At 44.9% G+C, this 19679-nt stretch overlaps 1 protein-coding gene across 2 annotated transcripts in view; it reads left to right on the top strand.

Annotated features, from left to right (window-relative positions):
- LOC120986554 overlaps positions 1 to 14437 on the top strand; it is a 149337-nt gene extending 134900 nt beyond the window's left edge. For both annotated transcript variants that reach the window (XM_040415194.1, XM_040415193.1), the window contains exons 5-9: positions 4706 to 4810; positions 8115 to 8142; positions 8681 to 8742; positions 8819 to 8859; positions 14202 to 14437. In XM_040415194.1, the coding sequence (XP_040271128.1) occupies positions 4706 to 4810; positions 8115 to 8142; positions 8681 to 8742; positions 8819 to 8859; positions 14202 to 14372 (407 nt within the window). In that variant the 3' untranslated portion in view covers positions 14373 to 14437. The remainder of the gene's footprint in view (positions 1 to 4705; positions 4811 to 8114; positions 8143 to 8680; positions 8743 to 8818; positions 8860 to 14201) is intronic.
- The last annotated feature ends 5242 nt before the right edge of the window (positions 14438 to 19679 follow it).

The raw sequence follows: 19679 nt of genomic DNA, 5'->3' as shown, positions 1-19679 counted from the left end.
CACCTGGGTGGTAGGGACCTCTGCACTTTATTCCTAGTCAGCTCAGTGGTCAAGTAATACATGTGGCATGCACGATGTTTAGTCTTGACGCAGCGAAAAATCCTCCCTGCAGATGAGGTGGTTAGGAACTAGAGGTGGGACGAATCCAATTTTTTTCGAATCCGAATCCGAAAAGGTTCTCGAATATATTGAATCTTTCGAATCTCGAATCCTACGAATCCTGTACATAATTGTGTGAACGCACGGTGTAGGAAACAAAGTCAGACCGCGTCAGTTTGTCTGAACCTCCACCTCCCAGTCACAGTCGCACCCTATATGACCGCGATGACCCCTGCTATGACCCCTGCTCCTATCACTACAGAACATACAGGGTAATTCAGCGCCACATATCTCTTACATCCAGCGACGTCTCCTTTGATGTAGATGTTCTCTTTCCTCATCTTCTCCTTTCAGACCTTCAGACCAGACACCATTTTTCGGCCATTTTTCGTCTCTGCAGTTTGACAAAAAAAAATCTTAGTTTACTACTTTTCCATCATCCTCCCATCTTCTGGACAAATCATCCTAACACCCACAATACTGTTCCGCTGTGCTCCCCAATACTATACTGCCGAAACAGATAATACCCCTGATAATACTAGTACCACACAGAGCCCCCCATATAAAATACCCCTTCTTTGTGGCCTCAGTAGATGCCCCCATAGTGCCCCCCAATAATGTGCTAATAAGAAGTGGCCCCACAGTGCCACCCAATAATGTGCCAGTAAGTGTCCCCATAGATGCCCCCCTAATCATGTGCCAGTATCAAGTGCGGAGTGCCCATCTCCTCCCCCCCATGTGCCGGTATCATAGTGCCATCTCCCCCCCAATGTGCCAGTATTATAGTGCCATCTCCCCCCATAATGTGCCAGTATCATAGTGCAATCTCCCCCCATAATGTGCCAGTATCATAGTGCCATCTCCCCCATAATGTGCCAGTATTATAGTGCCACCTCCCCCCATAATGTGCCAGTATCATAGTGCCATCTCCCCCCATAATGTGCCAGTATTATAGTGCCACCTCCCCCCATAATGTGCCAGTATCATAGTGCCATCTCCCCCATAATGTGCCAGTATCATAGTGCCATCTCCCCCCATAATGTGCCAGTATCATAGTGCCTCCCCCCCCAATGTGCCAGTATCATAGTGCCTCTCACCTCTCCCCCTGGCATCCACAGATCCCCCATCCTATAACAGTGCCATCCACAGACCCCCCCATCCTATAACAGTGCCATCCACAGACCCCCCCACCCCATAACAGTGCCATCCACAGACCCCCCCACCCCATAACAGTGCCATCCACAGACCACCCCCACCCCATAACAGTGCCATCCACAGACCCCCCACCCCATAACAGTGCCACCCACACACCCCCCCACCCCATAACAGTGCCATCCACAGACCCCCCCACCCCATAACAGTGCCATCCACAGACCCCCCACCCCATAACAGTGCAATCCACAGACCCCCCCACCCCATAACAGTGCCATCCACAGACCCCCCCACCCCATAACAGTGCCATCCACAGACCCCCCACCTCATAACAGTGCCATCCACAGACCCCCCCACCTCATAACAGTGCCATCCACAGACCCCCCCACCCCATAACAGTGCCACCCACAGACCCCCCCACCCCATAACAGTACCATCCACAGACCTCTCCCCCCACCCCTTAACAGTGTAATCCACAGACCCCCATTGCCGCTCCAGTACAGTTATAAAATGTGTAATTCTATTAATAATGAATGATTCATGCTGCCCCCTCTGTCTGTAGTACATTCAATATATCCTACTTACAGGGCTACTGATATCGTAATACAGGCCGGCCGGGCAGATGAGCGGCGCCGCCTACTTTAAGAATGAAGCAGGCGGCGCAGGCAGGTGACGTCAGTCAGTCACTCTGCCGCTCGTCTGCCCGGCCGGCCTGCATTACGATATCAGTAGCCCTGTAAGTAGGATATATTGAATGTACTACTGACAGAGGGGGCAGCATGAATCATTCATTATTAATAGAATTACACATTTTATAACTGTACTGGAGCGGAGGGGCCGGAGCACAGTGAACGCACCGGCCCCCAGCTCCTCCTCCCAGTCCCTCCCACCGGGATTCGTCGGATTCGTTTCAGGTAAATTACGTCGGGATTCGAGTCCACGAATCCCACGAATCCAGCAAGATTCGAGGGATTCGTGGATTCGACGAATCCCCCATCCCATCTCTATTAGGAACATTCTCAGAGACCTGTGAAGGTACGCTCTCTGGAGTATAAGAGGTTGGGGGCTGGTAGAGCCTCTCTTGTCTGGAGGGTTTTTTCCTTCGGGGTATCCTAGCCTGTTGTCTCCCTTCCCGTTGGTGGGCTGATGCTGTCACTCTAGATTTTTGTTTTGTTTTGGTGGCTATATGAGGACATAGGGCTTGCCGGCGCCGAACTTAAGCTTAAGTGGTTGTGTGTGGCTGAAAAGCCTAATTATGGGTGGTATGGTAGGTCTGCCATGTATTTTAGTTTATATGTCTATATTGGTATGTAGTGTATTTCTGTATTTGTAAAGTGATGTATAGTGATGAGCGGCATAGGCAATATTCGAATACACAATATTTCTCGAATTTTTGGCCGAATATCTGCCATAAATTTTCAAATTCGAGAATTTGCGATCTCCAGTCATTGTTGACTTGATTGTTAAAATCAGCAATGTAATATATTTGCGATAAATTTGCAATAAATTCGCGATTAGAATATTCAACACTATTCGTGAATACGAGTATATAGCACTATATTCTAAATATTCGCGAATTCTCGAAGTGGCGATATTCGCAATTAAAATTTGCGATTCAAATATTCGCGCTCAACACTAGTGATGTATATATTTTATCATTTGAGTTGTTGGGTGTAGTGTTAGGTTGGGTGGTTGGTAAATGGGGGGGAGAGTTTTGGGGTTTTATGGGACATTGTGGACTATTGGGAACCTCTGGGGTATATGAGAAAATCCTGGGCTGGTTCATGGACATCTGTTATCATGTACTGGGGACATAGGATGTGGGACCAGCTCAGGGCCCCCCCAAAAAAATAATATAAAAATTATGTGTGTGTTGTATTGTATTGGTGTCATGACCATGGTCATGGTTGTGACTTCCCCGCATGCAGTTGCCTGCGGTTTGGTCTGTTGTCAATCACATGGTGAGGACTGTTGGTATGTTACCTCACATGTGGTTGCCGCTGGCAACATGATTGTATTCACAGTATAGCAGCCTGAGCTGTTGCTAGGCAGCTTGCTGTGAAGGGCATGCGGTAACACCTGGCAACCTCTCTTCATATGTGTGCACTTTCCTTGTTTGTTGTGCATGAGGTTGTTGTATGTGTGCACTGTGAGACTTTCCTTCACTTGTGGTTGTCCGTGGCAACGTGTGGTTTAGTGTACATGTGGTGGCAGTGTCTTGGCCTTCTGGCTGTTCCCCAGGACATGGTTGCCACGCATGTCGTTGCCGGCGGTAACAGCTGCAGTGTGATATTTGTGTGTGTATTCCCCTTTAAGTGGTTTCACTTCCCTGGTTGGTGTTGGAAGGGTTAATTCCCTTTCCAGTCTGTGTCTGTGTGGGTGTGGCCACTTTGGGCTATTTAGCCTCTGCTGAGACCTGTAGCTGAGGGGTACTCCAGCCTTGTAGTAAGCTGGAGGCATCCTCCTGGTCTCTAATACCATCTGCCAGTGAGGGCCACCCTTGTGGTCATAAACCTATGTATGATGTTATTTTATGTTTATGTGGTGTCTGTTATTATTGCAGCAATGGATCTGGGTTCCTGTGTGTTTATGTCTGTGTGCTGTGTCCTTTTATGTTTGGGTGTGGACATCAGCTTGTTAGCACGGGATCCAGTTAGTGTTCCTGTGGCAGGTAGGTGTGGAAGTGCTTTTCAATCTGCCATATCCATAGGCTGTTTATGTCTCTCGTCCCATGCAGCTTGGCCAGTTTAGACTCCTGTTCATCCATACCCAGAAGGAACAGGCTGTCTTACCCAGCTCCTAGCTCAGGGATCGTCCAGGGCTAGTAGGGAAGCGAGGTTCCTGAGTATGAGCCCTCCTACCATCAGGGTCGGCTCATACAGCTAGGAGTCGGGGTCAGATTAGGGATGCGCTAGGAGGTGACCTGCTCCCTAATTCTGTTGTCCTGGTCAAGCAGCTTCCACTTAACTTAACATCACACGGATTAGAGTTATCCCCACTCAAATCCGTGACAATTGGAGTGTTCGTGTGTAGGATTTTTTAAAGTTTTTTTGTAAGATTTCTGTATTTTGTTGTATTTTACTGTGTGTAGGTAGGGTGCAACCAGACCAGGAACGTTAGAACATTGATATTGAAATTGTAAATCCTGTATATAGTTGGTGTTCTGTGGGGGATGTAGAGTGGGGTTGGACCGGTGTTGTCTGTACCGTGCTGAGGTGCTTTATGTTGTGTATGTTTGGTTTGTGTTATTACAGTGTAATTTATGTATTTATTTATTTGTTACGCTTTTGAAATTTTAATAATAGAAATACAGGAAATGACTCAAGACTAGTACGGTATCAGTAATGTAAGGTATTTTATATTAACTTTACTTTTTGCAAAGCAGTTTTTAACAGTTTTTATTAGATTTTTGGTGCTAACAGATGCAACAGTCTAATTGATATCTTAATTGCAGATAATGAGATACCAGATAGTAACACATGGCTGTACGTCTTAGTCGCTGGCCTGCTTGTTCTTATTATCCTATGTGCTGTAATCTTCATCATTTTAAAGAAAAGAGGTAAGAAAATGCTAAAGTCTGTCACTGCACATAAGATTTACAATCAGGCGGATATCAACATAACCTTTCTATGCTAAGATATCATCCTAATCTCCTCCTGTAGGGAGATACAGACAGAAGGAGCTATGAGTCTGCCCCTCCTCCTGCAGGGTGATACATATAGAAGGAGCTATGAGTCTGCTCCTCCTCCTGCAGGGTGATACATATAGAAGGAGCTATGAGTCTGCTCCTCCTCCTGCCGGGTAATACATATAGAAGGAGCTATGAGTCTGCCCCTCCTCCTGCAGGGTGATACATATAGAAGGAGCTATGAGTCTGCTCCTCCTCCTGCAGGGTGATACATATAGAAGGAGCTATGAGTCTGCCCCTCCTCCTGCAGGGTGATACATATAGAAGGAGCTATGAGTCTGCTCCTCCTCCTCCTGCAGGGTGATACATATAGAAGGAGCTATGAGTCTGCCCCTCCTCCTGCAGGGTGATACATATAGAAGGAGCTATGAGTCTGCCCCACCTCCTGCAGGGTGATACATATAGAAGGAGCTATGAGTCTGCCCCTCCTCCTGCAGGGTGATACATATAGAAGGAGCTATGAGTCTGCTCCTCCTCCTGCAGGGTGATACATATAGAAGGAGCTATGAGTCTGCCCCTCCTCCTGCAGGGTGATACATATAGAAGGAGCTATGAGTCTGCTCCTCCTCCTCCTGCAGGGTGATACATATAGAAGGAGCTATGAGTCTGCCCCTCCTCCTGCAGGGTGATACATATAGAAGGAGCTATGAGTCTGCCCCTCCTCCTGCAGGGTGATACATATAGAAGGAGCTATGAGTCTGCTCCTCCTCCTGCAGGGTGATACATATAGAAGGAGCTATGAGTCTGCCCCTCCTCCTACAGGGTGATACATATAGAAGGAGCTATGAGTCTGCCCCTCCTCCTACAGGGTGATACATATAGAAGGAGCTATGAGTCTGCCCCTCCTCCTGCAGGGTGATACATATAGAAGGAGCTATGAGTCTGCCCCTCCTCCTGCAGGGTGATACATATAGAAGGAGCTATGAGTCTGCTCCTCCTCCTGCAGGGTGATACATATAGAAGGAGCTATGAGTCTGCTCCTCCTCCTGCAGGGTGATACATATAGAAGGAGCTATGAGTCTGCCCCTCCTCCTGCAGGGTGATACATATAGAAGGAGCTATGAGTCTGCCCCTCCTCCTGCAGGGTGATACATATAGAAGGAGCTATGAGTCTGCCCCTCCTCCTGCAGGGTGATACATATAGAAGGAGCTATGAGTCTGCTCCTCCTCCTCCTGCAGGGTGATACATATAGAAGGAGCTATGAGTCTGCTCCTCCTCCTGCAGGGTGATACATATAGAAGGAGCTATGAGTCTGCCCCTCCTCCTGCAGGGTGATACATATAGAAGGAGCTTTGAGTCTGCCCCTCCTCCTGCAGGGTGATACATATAGAAGGAGCTATGAGTCTGCCCCTCCTCCTGCAGGGTGATACATATAGAAGGAGCTATGAGTCTGCTCCTCCTCCTGCAGGGTGATACATATAGAAGGAGCTATGAGTCTGCCCCTCCTCCTGCAGGGCGATACATATAGAAGGAGCTATGAGTCTGCTCCTCCTCCTGCAGGGTGATACATATAGAAGGAGCTATGAGTCTGCTCCTCCTCCTGCAGGGTGATACATATAGAAGGAGCTATGAGTCTGCTCCTCCTCCTGCAGGGTGATACATATAGAAGGAGCTATGAGTCTGCCCCTCCTCCTGCAGGGTGATACATATAGAAGGAGCTATGAGTCTGCTCCTCCTCCTGCAGGGTGATACATATAGAAGGAGCTATGAGTCTGCCCCTCCTCCTGCAGGGTGATACATATAGAAGGAGCTATGAGTCTGCTCCTCCTCCTGCAGGGTGATACATATAGAAGGAGCTATGAGTCGGCTCCTCCTCCTGCAGGGTGATACATATAGAAGGAGCTATGAGTCTGCCCCTCCTCCTGCAGGGTGATACATATAGAAGGAGCTATGAGTCTGCTCCTCCTCCTGCAGGGTGATACATATAGAAGGAGCTATGAGTCTGCCCCTCCTCCTGCAGGGTGATACATATAGAAGGAGCTATGAGTCTGCCCCTCCTCCTGCAGGGTGATACATATAGAAGGAGCTATGAGTCTGCTCCTCCTCCTGCAGGGTGATACATATAGAAGGAGCTATGAGTCTGCCCCTCCTCCTGCAGGGTGATACATATAGAAGGAGCTATGAGTCTGCCCCTCCTCCTGCAGGGTGATACATATAGAAGGAGCTATGAGTCTGCTCCTCCTCCTGCAGGGTGATACATATAGAAGGAGCTATGAGTCTGCCCCTCCTCCTGCAGGGTGATACATATAGAAGGGAGCTATGAGTCTGCTCCTCCTCCTGCAGGGTGATACATATAGAAGGAGCTATGAGTCTGCTCCTCCTCCTGCAGGGTGATACATATAGAAGGAGCTATGAGTCTGCTCCTCCTCCTGCAGGGTGATACATATAGAAGGAGCTATGAGTCTGCTCCTCCTCCTGCAGGGTGATACATATAGAAGGAGCTTTGAGTCTGCTCCTCCCCCTGCAGGGTGATACATATAGAAGGAGCTATGAGTCTGCTCCTCCTCCTGCAGGGTGATACATATAGAAGGAGCTATGAGTCTGCTCCTCCTCTGCAGGGTGATACATATAGAAGGAGCTCTGAGTCTGCTCCTCCTCCTGCAGGGTGATACATATAGAAGGAGCTATGAGTCTGCCCCTCCTCCTGCAGGGTGATACATATAGAAGGAGCTCTGAGTCTGCTCCTCCTCCTGCAGGGTGATACATATAGAAGGAGCTATGAGTCTGCTCCTCCTCCTGCAGGATGATACATATAGAAGGAGCTATGAGTCTGCTCCTCCTCCTGCAGGGTGATACATATAGAAGGAGCTATGAGTCTGCCCCTCCTCCTGCAGGGTGATACATATAGAAGGAGCTATGAGTCTGCTCCTCCTCCTGCAGGGTGATACATATAGAAGGAGCTATGAGTCTGCCCCTCCTCCTGCAGGGTGATACATATAGAAGGAGCTATGAGTCTGCCCCTCCTCCTGCAGGGTGATACATATAGAAGGAGCTATGAGTCTGCTCCTCCTCCTGCAGGGTGATACATATAGAAGGAGCTATGAGTCTGCTCCTCCTCCTGCAGGGTGATACATATAGAAGGAGCTATGAGTCTGCTCCTCCTCCTGCAGGGTGATACATTATGTGAGCGGACATTATCTTTACTATCAGTAATACATTATTCTTCACTTTCAGGCATCCTCTGTCAGACACGTAGTGGGCGGTAAGTACGTTTTGTAGTATAGAAATCGATCTCATTCCAATTACTGCAATGTAAGAAGTACAGAGAATAAATCCTGAAAATACCATTATCTAGTTATGGCAGATACGGTGACCCTGGATTATATTTTTGGAATCAGTTTTTTGGAGTTCTACATGTTGATATTACAGTTTTTCTGGTCTGTAATTTTTTTTTTCATTTTTCAAGATTTTTTTATTTATATTTTTGTAATGAAAATCAGCTCTTAATGACTTCCTGCGGTGGTGGGCTTGTGCTTATACACAGAAGCCAATCAGAACAAGAAGAGCTGTGGTTTAAAGCATGTATGTGGATAGAAGAGCAGACTGAATCCCTCGATAGTGCAGGAGATATCATTCAGATTAACTTTAGTCTCCAAAGGACAATGCATGGAATCTAGAGTCACTGAACCTGACCATGCAGTAGTAGAGAAGGTCCATTATAAGGTCATCATTGCTCATAGGTTGAATGCTTCAGTAAAATGTTGATGTGAACGTTCACTTAAAGCTGCTTCCTCTTTCAGGGAAGATGTTAAATATCTGACCTCAAATATTGCATTGAAAGATCAAAATTCTTCTGGCAATGGTGAGTCTGACGGTGGTTAGATGTTTCTCATGTTTCCTGGCAAGCATCTTAAACTTCATGTTTTCTTTTCGTTTAGTGCAAGAACCAGCAGTTGCCTCCAGCACAACGGCTCAAGAGGTGAGTTCAAAAGGTCAACAACTGGAAGGGTTTATAATTCTTTCTAGATATTCTGAGGGATGTGAAGGTCTTGTTTAGATTTCAATGGGATTCCATGTACACTCACCTAAAGAATTATTAGGAACACCTGTTCTATTTCTCATTAATGCAATTATCTAGTCAACCAATCACATGGCAGTTGCTTCGATGCATTTAGGGGTGTGGTCTTGGTCAAGACAATCTCCTGAACTCCAAACTGAATGTCAGAATGGGAAAGAAAGGGGATTTAAGCAATTTTGAGCGTGGCATGGTTGTTGGTGCCAGACGGGCCGGTCTGAGTATTTCACAATCTGCTCAGTTACTGGGATTTTCACGCACAACCATTTCTAGGGTTTACAAAGAATGGTGTGAAAAGGGAAAAACATCCAGTATGCGGCAGTCCTGTGGGCGAAAATGCCTTGTGGATGCTAGAGGTCAGAGGAGAATGGGCCGACTGATTCAAGCTGATAGAAGAGCAACGTTGACTGAAATAACCACTCGTTACAACCGAGGTATGCAGCAAAGCATTTGTGAAGCCACAACACGCACAACCTTGAGGCGGATGGGCTACAACAGCAGAAGACCCCACCGGGTACCACTCATCTCCACTACAAATAGGAAAAAGAGGCTTCAATTTGCACGAGCTCACCAAAATTGGACTGTTGAAGACTGGAAAAATGTTGCCTGGTCTGATGAGTCTCGATTTCTGTTGAGACATTCAAATGGTAGAGTCCGAATTTGGCGTAAACAGAATGAAAACATGTATCCATCCTCTGATGGCTACTTCCAGCAGGATAATGCACCATGTCACAAAGCTCGAATCATTTGTGTGCCAGGCCTATTGTCAATGATTTACACCCAGTGCATTATTGTCATGCAGCAATTGGCCAAATTTGGGCAAAGGAAGAAAAGGGCGCTCATAGGGTTAGTAAGTTAAAAAAAACAAGCCTCCAAATACAGGAAAAAGTGGTTACACTCACCTGTTTATTGTTGCACCTGATGTTCAGTGCAACTGTAATGGAGGCGGATAGGGGTTATAGAGTTTGACTGGTTGGTGCTGCCGATTACGTCCGTGTTCACCTTAGGCGGGGGCCAAGCCGCCGTCTGGGTCAGTATATGTGGTATGTTTCCACTGGACTTGGAGGTCGAGTGGAGGGGTGGACATTAGGCGCAAAGACACAACCAGAATTTTGCAAACCAATAGGTTTTTATTGTTACTGTGACATGTCACAGTAACAATAAAAACCTATTGGTTTGCAAAATTCTGGTTGTGTCTTTGCGCCTAATGTCCACCCCTCCACTCGACCTCCAAGTCCAGTGGAAACATACCACAATTATTGTCATGCAAGATCTCCAGTTGCTTCAGGAGAGGCCATCATGGTGATACTTAACAAGCTGTAGGTTTTATTGTGTAACCGGATGAAATAGCACTTTAGTCCAGACAACCTTTCACAGTGTGGTCAAGTGGTCCAAGTCTGATTATAGCTTCCAAAACTGCTACAAGAAACAGTGAATGTGTGACCGAGGGCCTTTAAATATTTAGGGTTCTAAACATTCAAATTAACTTCTCTAATAAAATCACTATATATGAGGTTGAGTCAAAAATTATCCACACTCTGGCTGCAGAATTTATTTTTAATCACCTTTCAGAAAAGACCAAAATCATCATTGGATCTTCTTATATCTTCTTAAAGAGACCAGTCCTGTAAGGAGACTTACTAAAAAGTTATCCACGGTATGCAGACTTGTAGGCAATACTCCATGGGACAATAATATGGAAAGAGGTATCTCCCACAGAAGGAAACCATCTTGTTAGTGCCACCTTGTGGAAGGGGTTTCATATGAATCAAAATCTGACTTTAAATTGCTTTGGGATTCAACAAGTGAATATTGCCAAGCCAAACTTGGATATTCGGCTTGGCTACATTCCCTTTCCAAATTCCAAGCCTTGTTAAAAAGTTGGATTTTAACAGGAGGCCACCTGCACAAGGGGATACTAGCAAGATGGTTCTCTTCCTTGGGAGGTAGCTCTGCACAGTATGGAGAAAGTGTTTTGTCCCAAGGAAGTGAGTGTGTGAATGGATAGAGAAGTTCGAACAAGATTCAGCCATGAAGGATATAACGCCGATCCACTTTTATGAGTAATGAGAACATTGAGCGTACTCATGAGCTGATTCTCTTTGCATAGATGAGTGAAAGTTAATGAAGTGGCAGATGATTTCCAAATCAGCCATGGTTCTGTGGTGAAGACCATGGTCCATTAGCGGCTCATAGCTCAACCTAAAACATTTTTTAATAAGGGAATACAAAATCTTCTTCACTGATGGACAAAGTATAGTGAAAAGCAGGGAGATTATGTGAAAAATGATGTATTTGTCTTTTCTGAAAGTTGATTAAAATAAATTCTACAGCCAGAATGCGTATCATTTTTGACTCGCCATTATCAGTAATCTATAGCCCTACTAAGTGGACTTTACATCACATATCTGTGATATGACCAATTACATAACATTTTCATGCCCTAGATCTACTCCATTATTGCATAAATCCACATTGTAGAAACAAAAGTGGTGGGAGAGTCTCTGATTCCCCTCCAGTATAGACCATGTGAATGGACTTGTGATTATGCTCTGCTTAGTGTGCCCACATACAAGGGCTGGATGCTTTGATGGGCCTACTACAAAGATTTTATTATTGCCCTCCCAATGTTAGATAGAAGCAATAACACACAATGCAAAACTAGTCTGTTGTGTGGTGCAAATATTTTTGTGTGGCCTTTAGTCCCAATGTACTAGCCACAGATGCCTTAATACTTTGTTTCAGTCTAAAATTCCCCCATACTGTGCCTAAAGCTCATTATTTACATTGTGTGATTACCAGCAGAATTCACCGATTTCTAAAGACTAAGTATCTAATGTATATGGGGACCTCCAAACCCTCCCCCGATGGAAGGTGTTGGGGGCAATAAGGATTGTCAGTGGGATTAATCTTGGGAATATAAAACATTGCCCGAGGTGTTTGGCAGCTGTTTTCTCCCCTCTTTGGTTGAGACAAGCATGTATATTAGATATGAATACATTTCTCAAAATTAGTTTAGGTTCAATTCGTCCAAATTGGGCAAGAAATTTGAATCAAAATCGAATGTGCATTGAAATCTCTCTCTTGAATAATTCTACCCGGTGGCGTGCCTAGGGTGTTTGCCATCCAGGGTGGGTCCTTTCTCTGACACCTCCCCCACCAATACTTTAAAAAAAATTGTACCCCCTCACGGTAGTTATGACCATATTGTGCCCCCTCAAGGTAGTTATCCCTTCACTGTAGAACTTTCACAGTAGATTTGCCCACATTGTGCCCCCCTCACAGTAGTAAATCCATATTTGTGCCCCCTTCAGAGTTGTAATGCCCTCTTTGTGCCTCCCTCACAGTAGTTATGCCCTCTCTATGCCCCTTCACAGTAGTAATGTCCATTTTACCCCCCTCACAGTAATAATGCCCACTCAGTGCCCCATAATAGTTATGCCCACCCTCTTCACCGGAGTAATTCTCTCTGTGTCCCCTCCACAGTAGTAATGCCCATTGTGCCCCCATCATAATAGTAATGCCCATTGTGCCCCTTTCACAGTAGTTAGGCCCATTGTACCCCTTTTACAGTAGTAATGCCCATTGTGCCACCCTTTATAGTTATAATTCCCATTGTGCCCCCTTCATATATATAATTCTCATTGTATCCCATTTATAGGAGTAATGCCCATTGTGCCCCCTCATAGTAGTAATGCCCTCTGTGCTCCCCTAATAGTAGTAATGCCCTCTGTGCCCCCTTTGTAGTAGTATTGCCCTCTGTGCCCCCTTTGTAGTAGTATTGCCCTCTGTGCCCCCTTTGTAGTAGTATTGCCCTCTGTGCTCCCTTTGTAGTAGTATTGTCCTCTGCGCCCCTTCACAGTAATAATGCCCTCTGTGCCCCTTCCATGGTAGAAATGCCCTCTGTGCCCCCTCATGGTAGAAATGCCCTCTGTGCCCCTTCCATGGTAGAAATGCCCTCTGTGCCCCCTCTGTGTGTTTTTTTTTAACACAGTAACTACTCACCTTGTCCCGTTCCTGAAGCTCAGAGTCCTCTCTCCCCTGCAGACACAGATCACTCTGCAGCACGGTGTGGGCGGAGCTTATGCTGATTCCCGGGCTGCAAGCTCCTCCCACACAGACCGGCAGAACGATCTGTGCCTGCAGGTTGAATGGTGGAGCGGGGAGAAGTCTTCCTGCTTCACCATTCTGTGTGGGAGAGATGGTGCGCGGGGAGCGGAGTGGCAGGACCGCAGCTCCCGACGCTCCAGCAGTGAGCACTTCCATCTGTGTTGATGGTAGTGATGAGCGGCATAGGCAATATTCGAATTCTTGATATTTCACGAATTGTTGGCCGAATATTCGCCATAAATTAGCAAATTCGAGAATACGTGATCTCCAGTCATTATTTACTTGATTGCGAAAATCGTCAATGTAATATATTCACGATAAAAATTAGCAATTCGAATATTCGTGATCAACACTAAGGGTTAGGCAACTTTCCTATTGGTTGCTAGGGATGTTGCTAAGTGCCGATATTCACGATAAATTTGCGATTAAAATATTCGCGATCAACACTATTCACGAATATATAGCACTATATTCTAAATATTTGTGAATTCTCGAAGTGGTGATATTTGCGATTAAAATTTGAATATTCGCGCTCAACACTAATTGATAGAAGCACTTATTGCTTCTAGGCTCTGGCACCCGGGGCGGACTGCCCTCCACGCCCTCCCCTTAGCATGCCGCTGATTCTACCCACATGAATCTGAAAAGATTCTGATTCTACCAAATCTGAATTTTTAAAAACCTGAGGTCGAATTTCAATTCTATCAAATCGATTTTCTCATCTCTAATGCATATGTATGAAGACTTTGAAAAAGATAGCTGTTGGCTTGAGCTTTTGGTGGACAGTGTAACGTTTATGGCCAGTCTTAGATTAATCTCAGAGTGTCTCCAATAGGGTCCCTAGAGTGCATTCAAGTGGTTGGAGGGGTTTACTGCTGTGTGGGGGAGCCGGTACAACTGGTTTGTTTCTCTTGTGGAAAAACATGTCCTGGCTGAAAGGCATCTACATAGTATCAAGACCTCATGGTGATGTCATTTTGAGTAAACTCATCCATTTTATTTCCTGGTTGTTGAGTATATTAACAATGGAAAATATAGAACAGAAGCGCTTACACTGGTGGTTGGGATGTTCTTGAGGAAATATACAAAGGGTCAACAGGATATAGAGAAGTAATCTTCATTTTTCCTCCTCCTAGGTTTCCGGAGAAGTTCTCTATGCACATTTAAATGAGTCCTCCTTGCAGCAGAAGACAAGCAATGGGAGTAAGGGACGAAAGTCACCCGATGACTCCCAGATTGTGTATGCTACTGTCAAGCCCACCAGTGCCCCTCAAGATATATATGCAACAGTTCAAGAAAGACGCTAAATGAAAAGTCAAACCAAGTGTAGACCCATCTACTAAATCATATAAAGTACAATGGTTTCAGCATTGCCATGAGATAGATCCAACAGACAATGATGGTTTGTATCTTAACCTAAGAGGTATCCTCTTTAACTTGGTTGGCCACCCTTCAGTCTTGGCAGGAAATGGTTGTAGCATCTTCAAGACATGATATTTTTGCCAGTGTTGGAAGACAAGTATGAAATAGTGTTATGAGGACCATGATGGGGACTGTATACAATGAACCTCTGCTACTGATAGACATCAGAATTGTTATATATTCATGGACAAAACAATGCGAAAAACAAAGTCCATTTCCCAAAGTTCCTTCCCATGAGTATTTATAACCATATATCTTGCTTATGTAGAATTGACTGAACTCCTGTTACATAAAGTAAGAACACATCAATAATAGAACATGATATTATGTGTTAGGTCACATAAGATGACAGGCTTTATGCTGAGTTTCCATTTGGCAGCCCATATTGATAGTTTCTTCTTTCCATCAGCAGAAGTGATGATAATTTTACAAAAAATAAGGTTCAGGCTCTCAAGGCAATTGTACACTATATGTAATTTAAAGGGGTTATCTGGGAATTGATAATGATGACTTATCCTTAAAGGGGTTATCCCTAATGTACAAAATGAAAATCAGACATCATATAGGACATGACAATCCATTTCTAACAAAGCTAGAACCAGCCCTGTACCTCACATGGATCCAGGGATCTCCACATTCATTGCTCTGCTAGATTTATATCAAGCTGACAGCTCAAGGGGAGTGTCTTTCCTGCTGCAGCTCAGGAGGCGTGTCTCAGCTCTTCCTATCACAGCTCAGGAGGTGTGTCTCAGCTCTCCCTCTCACAGCTCAGGAGGCGTGTCTCAGCTCTCCCTCTCACAGCTCAGGAGTTGTGTCTCAGCTCTCCCTATCACAGCTCAGGAGGTGTGTCTCAGCTCTCCCTATCACAGCTCAGGAGGTGTGTCTCAGCTCTCCCTATCACAGCTCAGGAGGTGTGTCTCAGCTCTCCCTCTCACAGCTCAGGAGGTGTGTCTCAGCTCTCCCTCTCACAGCTCAGGAGGTGTGTCTCAGCTCTCCCTATCACAGCTCAGGAGTTGTGTCTCAGCTCTCCCTATCACAGCTCAGGAGGTGTGTCTCAGCTCTCCCTATCACAGCTCAGGAGTTGTGTCTCAGCTCTCCCTATCACAGCTCAGGAGGTGTGTCTCAGCTCTCCCTCTCACAGCTCAGGGGGCGTGTCCATGCTCTCCCTATCACAGCTCAGGAGGCATTTGAAGGATTAAACTGAGCATGTGCGGCCATCTCAGTGAGCAGGTCAAAGAAATAAAAGAAAGAACAAACAGCAGGTGGCGCTATACAGATACATTTAATTGAATAACTCAGTGGCTAGGCTAAATTTTTAATTACATGCAAATACAAAAGTATTCAGATCCATGTGCTGGTTTGAATACTGTACAATATTTTTTGTGGGACAACCCCTTTAAGATAGGTCCTCATTATCACATGAGGATAGGTCATTAATATAAGTTCCTGGATAAGCCCTTTAATAATGTGGCTGATTGTGACAATCAAATAAGAAATTGAACATATATCACTCTAGAATAAAAAAGAAAAAGGAATATATAAAACTGGAAATAGAAGATCCAGTCCCGTGTACATACAGCTAGAAAGCAATGAAAAATATTCTGACAACCATATATATATACAGTACAGACCAAAAGTTTGGACACACCTTCTCATTCAAAGAGTTTTCTTTATTTTCATGACTATGAAGGCATCAAAACTATGAATTAACACATGTGGAATTATATACATAACAAACAAGTGTGAAACAACTGAAAATATGTCATATTCTAGGTTCTTCAAAGTAGCCACCTTTTTCTTTGATTACTGCTTTGCACACTTTTGGCATTCTCTTGATGAGCTTCAAGAGGTAGTCCCCTGAAATGGTCTTCCAACAGTCTTGAAGGAGTTCCCAGAGATGCTTAGCACTTGTTGGCCCTTTTGCCTTCACTCTGCGGTCCAGCTCACCCCAAACCATCTTGATTGGGTTCAGGTCCGGTGACTGTGGAGGCCAGGTCATCTGGCGCAGCACCCCATCACTCTCCTTCATGGTCAAATAGCCCTTACTTTCAAAGCTTTCCCAATTTTTCGGCTGACTGACTGACCTTAATTTCTTAAAGTAATGATAGCCACTTGTTTTTCTTTACTTAGCTGCTTTTTTCTTGCCATAATACAAATTCTAACAGTCTATTCAGTAGGACTATCAGCTGTGTATCCACCTGACTTCTCCTCAACGCAACTGATGGTCCCAACCCCATTTATAAGGCAAGAAATCCCACTTATTAAACCTGACAGGGCACACCTGTGAAGTGAAAACCATTTCAGGGGACTACCTCTTGAAGCTCATCAAGAGAATGCCAAGAGTGTGCAAAGCAGTAATCAAAGCAAAAGGTGGCTACTTTGAAGAACCTAGAATATGACATATTTTCAGTTGTTTCACACTTGTTTGTTATGTATATAATTCCACATGTGTTAATTCATAGTTTTGATGCCTTCATAGTCATGAAAATAAAGAAAACTCTTTGAATGAGAAGGTGTGTCCAAACTTTTGGTCTGTACTGTATATATATATATATAATAGATGTCCTTCCTTGGATATCCTAGACAGTATGATAAATAAAAGTGTATAATGGTATCACTGTTAAGAGTACTTAGTATATAGTGCTGGATATGAAATAAACTGTATAACATAATCTGATTGGTCTAGATCAGGGATGCCCAATCTGCGACCTTCCAGCTGTTGCAAAACTACAAATCCTAGCCTTCCTACAGGTATTAGGGCACTCTGGAAGTTGTAGTCTTACAACATCTGTAGGGCCGCAGGTTGCGCATCCCTGGTCTAGATGAAGTGTCAGAAAAAACTTGCAGTATTATCGAAGATGTATATATGTATGCTCCGCGATATGTAAGAGCTATTAAAGCAAACAGTCTCCAGTTCCTTATTTAAATGTCAGTGAATATATAATAAAATGTCCATTTAGCAGTGGAAACTTTTTTTTAACTCACCACACCCAGCACCTCAATTAAGTGGTGGCCAAGTATTCACACGTTGCTGATCTTCATTATTTCTCTTGTAGACTATTTCTTTCCATCAAGTAGTTAGAAATCTGTCCTTCTCTGTAGGAGGCTTTATACACAGAAACCAATCTGAACAAGAAGAGTTTCAGGCCATGGTCCAGCTGTTCCACCACAATACCAATGGGTACTCCAGTGGGTCCATGTTTTGGCACATTAAATTGCACAAAAGGTGCAGTAGAAGACAATATTGTTGCTGCTAAGAGCAGGTTGATTACTGATGAGATATGACTTGTGTGTGCATTGACGTAGCTGTAAATGCATGTGCCATGTGTAGATTGATGGCCGTTTCCCACCTCTGATGGGTCTAAGGTGCTCTTAGGGTACGGCCACATGGACTGGTGTATGGTTTCTGCATACAGTTTTGGAATCCAAAACCAGGAGTGAATTAAAAAAAGAGAAGTTGTATCTGTCCTTTATGCTTTTTCCTTTTATGATCCACTCCTGACTTTGGCTTCCAAAACTGCATCCAGAAAACTGACCATGGGTTGTGCCCTTAGTCCTCCTAGTTCAGAAGAAGAGAGTCTGTAATATGAGGTTGGTCTTAGACTACCTCAGACTCCCATAGATAACGCAGCTCTGCTGGAGTCACTGGTCAGTAGTTTTGAATGAATCGAGTTCGGATTGCTCTATTCCAGTGATGACCAACCTGCGGCCCTCCAGCTGTTGCAAAAACTACAACTCCCAGCATGTCTGCACACCCTACAGCTATTAAGGTATGCTGGGATTTGTAGCTGAAGAGACACAGTTTGAGCATCCTTGCTCTGTCCGATGTTTCAATATCTCCTCCGTAGCACACTAAATTGTATGGGCTCTGCCGAGGCCCTGAAAATCTTGCTGCAAATAACACAAGACTTGCTTTGTCTCGTATCTATGATGTTACAATTTGGTTTTGTGCATAAATGACTGTGTTAAAATCCAAAGCTGAACTCAGCTTTGTTAATGAGTGTCACGAACCAGCGGGTGTGAACCCACTGTGCCACGTGTCCTACCTCCTCTAAGGGCGTTGTCTAAGTGAACCACTCGATCTTCACAGTACTCCTGATAGTAGGGATAGACTTTCCCGAGGGGAACACCAGGTGGCTACCTCTTGAGGAGGATAGACACAAAAGGCAGCTGGTCCAGGTGGGCCAGGAGGTACCTGATAAAGGTACCAGAAGTACAGGCGTCATCAGCAGGCTGAGTAGTTACCAGGAGCAACAGTGCAGGACCGAAGGATGAGGCAGAGGCGAAGTCGGACAGACAATAGGTCAGGGCAGGCAGCACAGGTACAGGTCAGGCAATCCGGGTTGGCAACAGGAGAGTCAAGGCAAGCAGGCAGGGATCAAATGAGAAGCAGAATACAGCAACACAAGTACGAGTCAGGAACACAGGAACACAAGCGGATATCAGGAACCTTAGCAGGACACAAGGACCTTGACACTGAGGCATCTATAAAGGGGGCTGAGCCACTTATATATGTGCAGGAGGGCTAGGATTGGTCAGCAAGGTCGCATGACCTAACCCATAAAGCCCAGGAAGTGACGCGCGCCGGCCCTTAAGAAAGTGCTGCAGGAAACAAGCAGCAAGCATGCTGTGGCCAGGGCTGAGAGGAAACTGTGGAGCGGAGAACAACAGCACCCACACAGACAGAGCCCAGGACTGCAGCAGTTCACATGGCCAGGACTGATGCTTAATTTTTGCCTAGGCTACGATGCTGATGTTTTATTTTTTTTATCCCTCTGTTGGGTCAGATTTCCCTCAAGTTTGAGTTTCACTAAAAGGTTCTATTGACTAGAAACCAAGTGCAGGTACTTTAAAAGCATCACCGTGGCAGTATTCAAAACAAATAAATGTTCTGTTAATCATCAATGTGAAATTAGAATTTATTTGCAAAAAAAAAAATGATGAAAGAAGAAATATTCTACCATGTAAAGTTCGGACAGGGGTTTGACCAACTGGGTTGATAACGCATTTGAAGTCTAAAAATACTGTATTTTTTCGCCCTATAAGACGCACCTAGGTTTTAGAGGAGGACAATAAAAAATAAATTTTCATTACACCTCAGGTCAGACCACCAATCAGACCCCCAATGTTAATAAGACCCCTATAAGACCTCAGATCAGACCTCCGATCAGATGTCAGCTCAGACTGCAATG

Source organism: Bufo bufo, chromosome 1 (assembly GCF_905171765.1).
Source record: "Bufo bufo chromosome 1, aBufBuf1.1, whole genome shotgun sequence".
NCBI lineage: Eukaryota > Metazoa > Chordata > Amphibia > Anura > Bufonidae > Bufo > Bufo bufo.
This window is presented reverse-complemented; position numbering and strand designations above follow the sequence as displayed.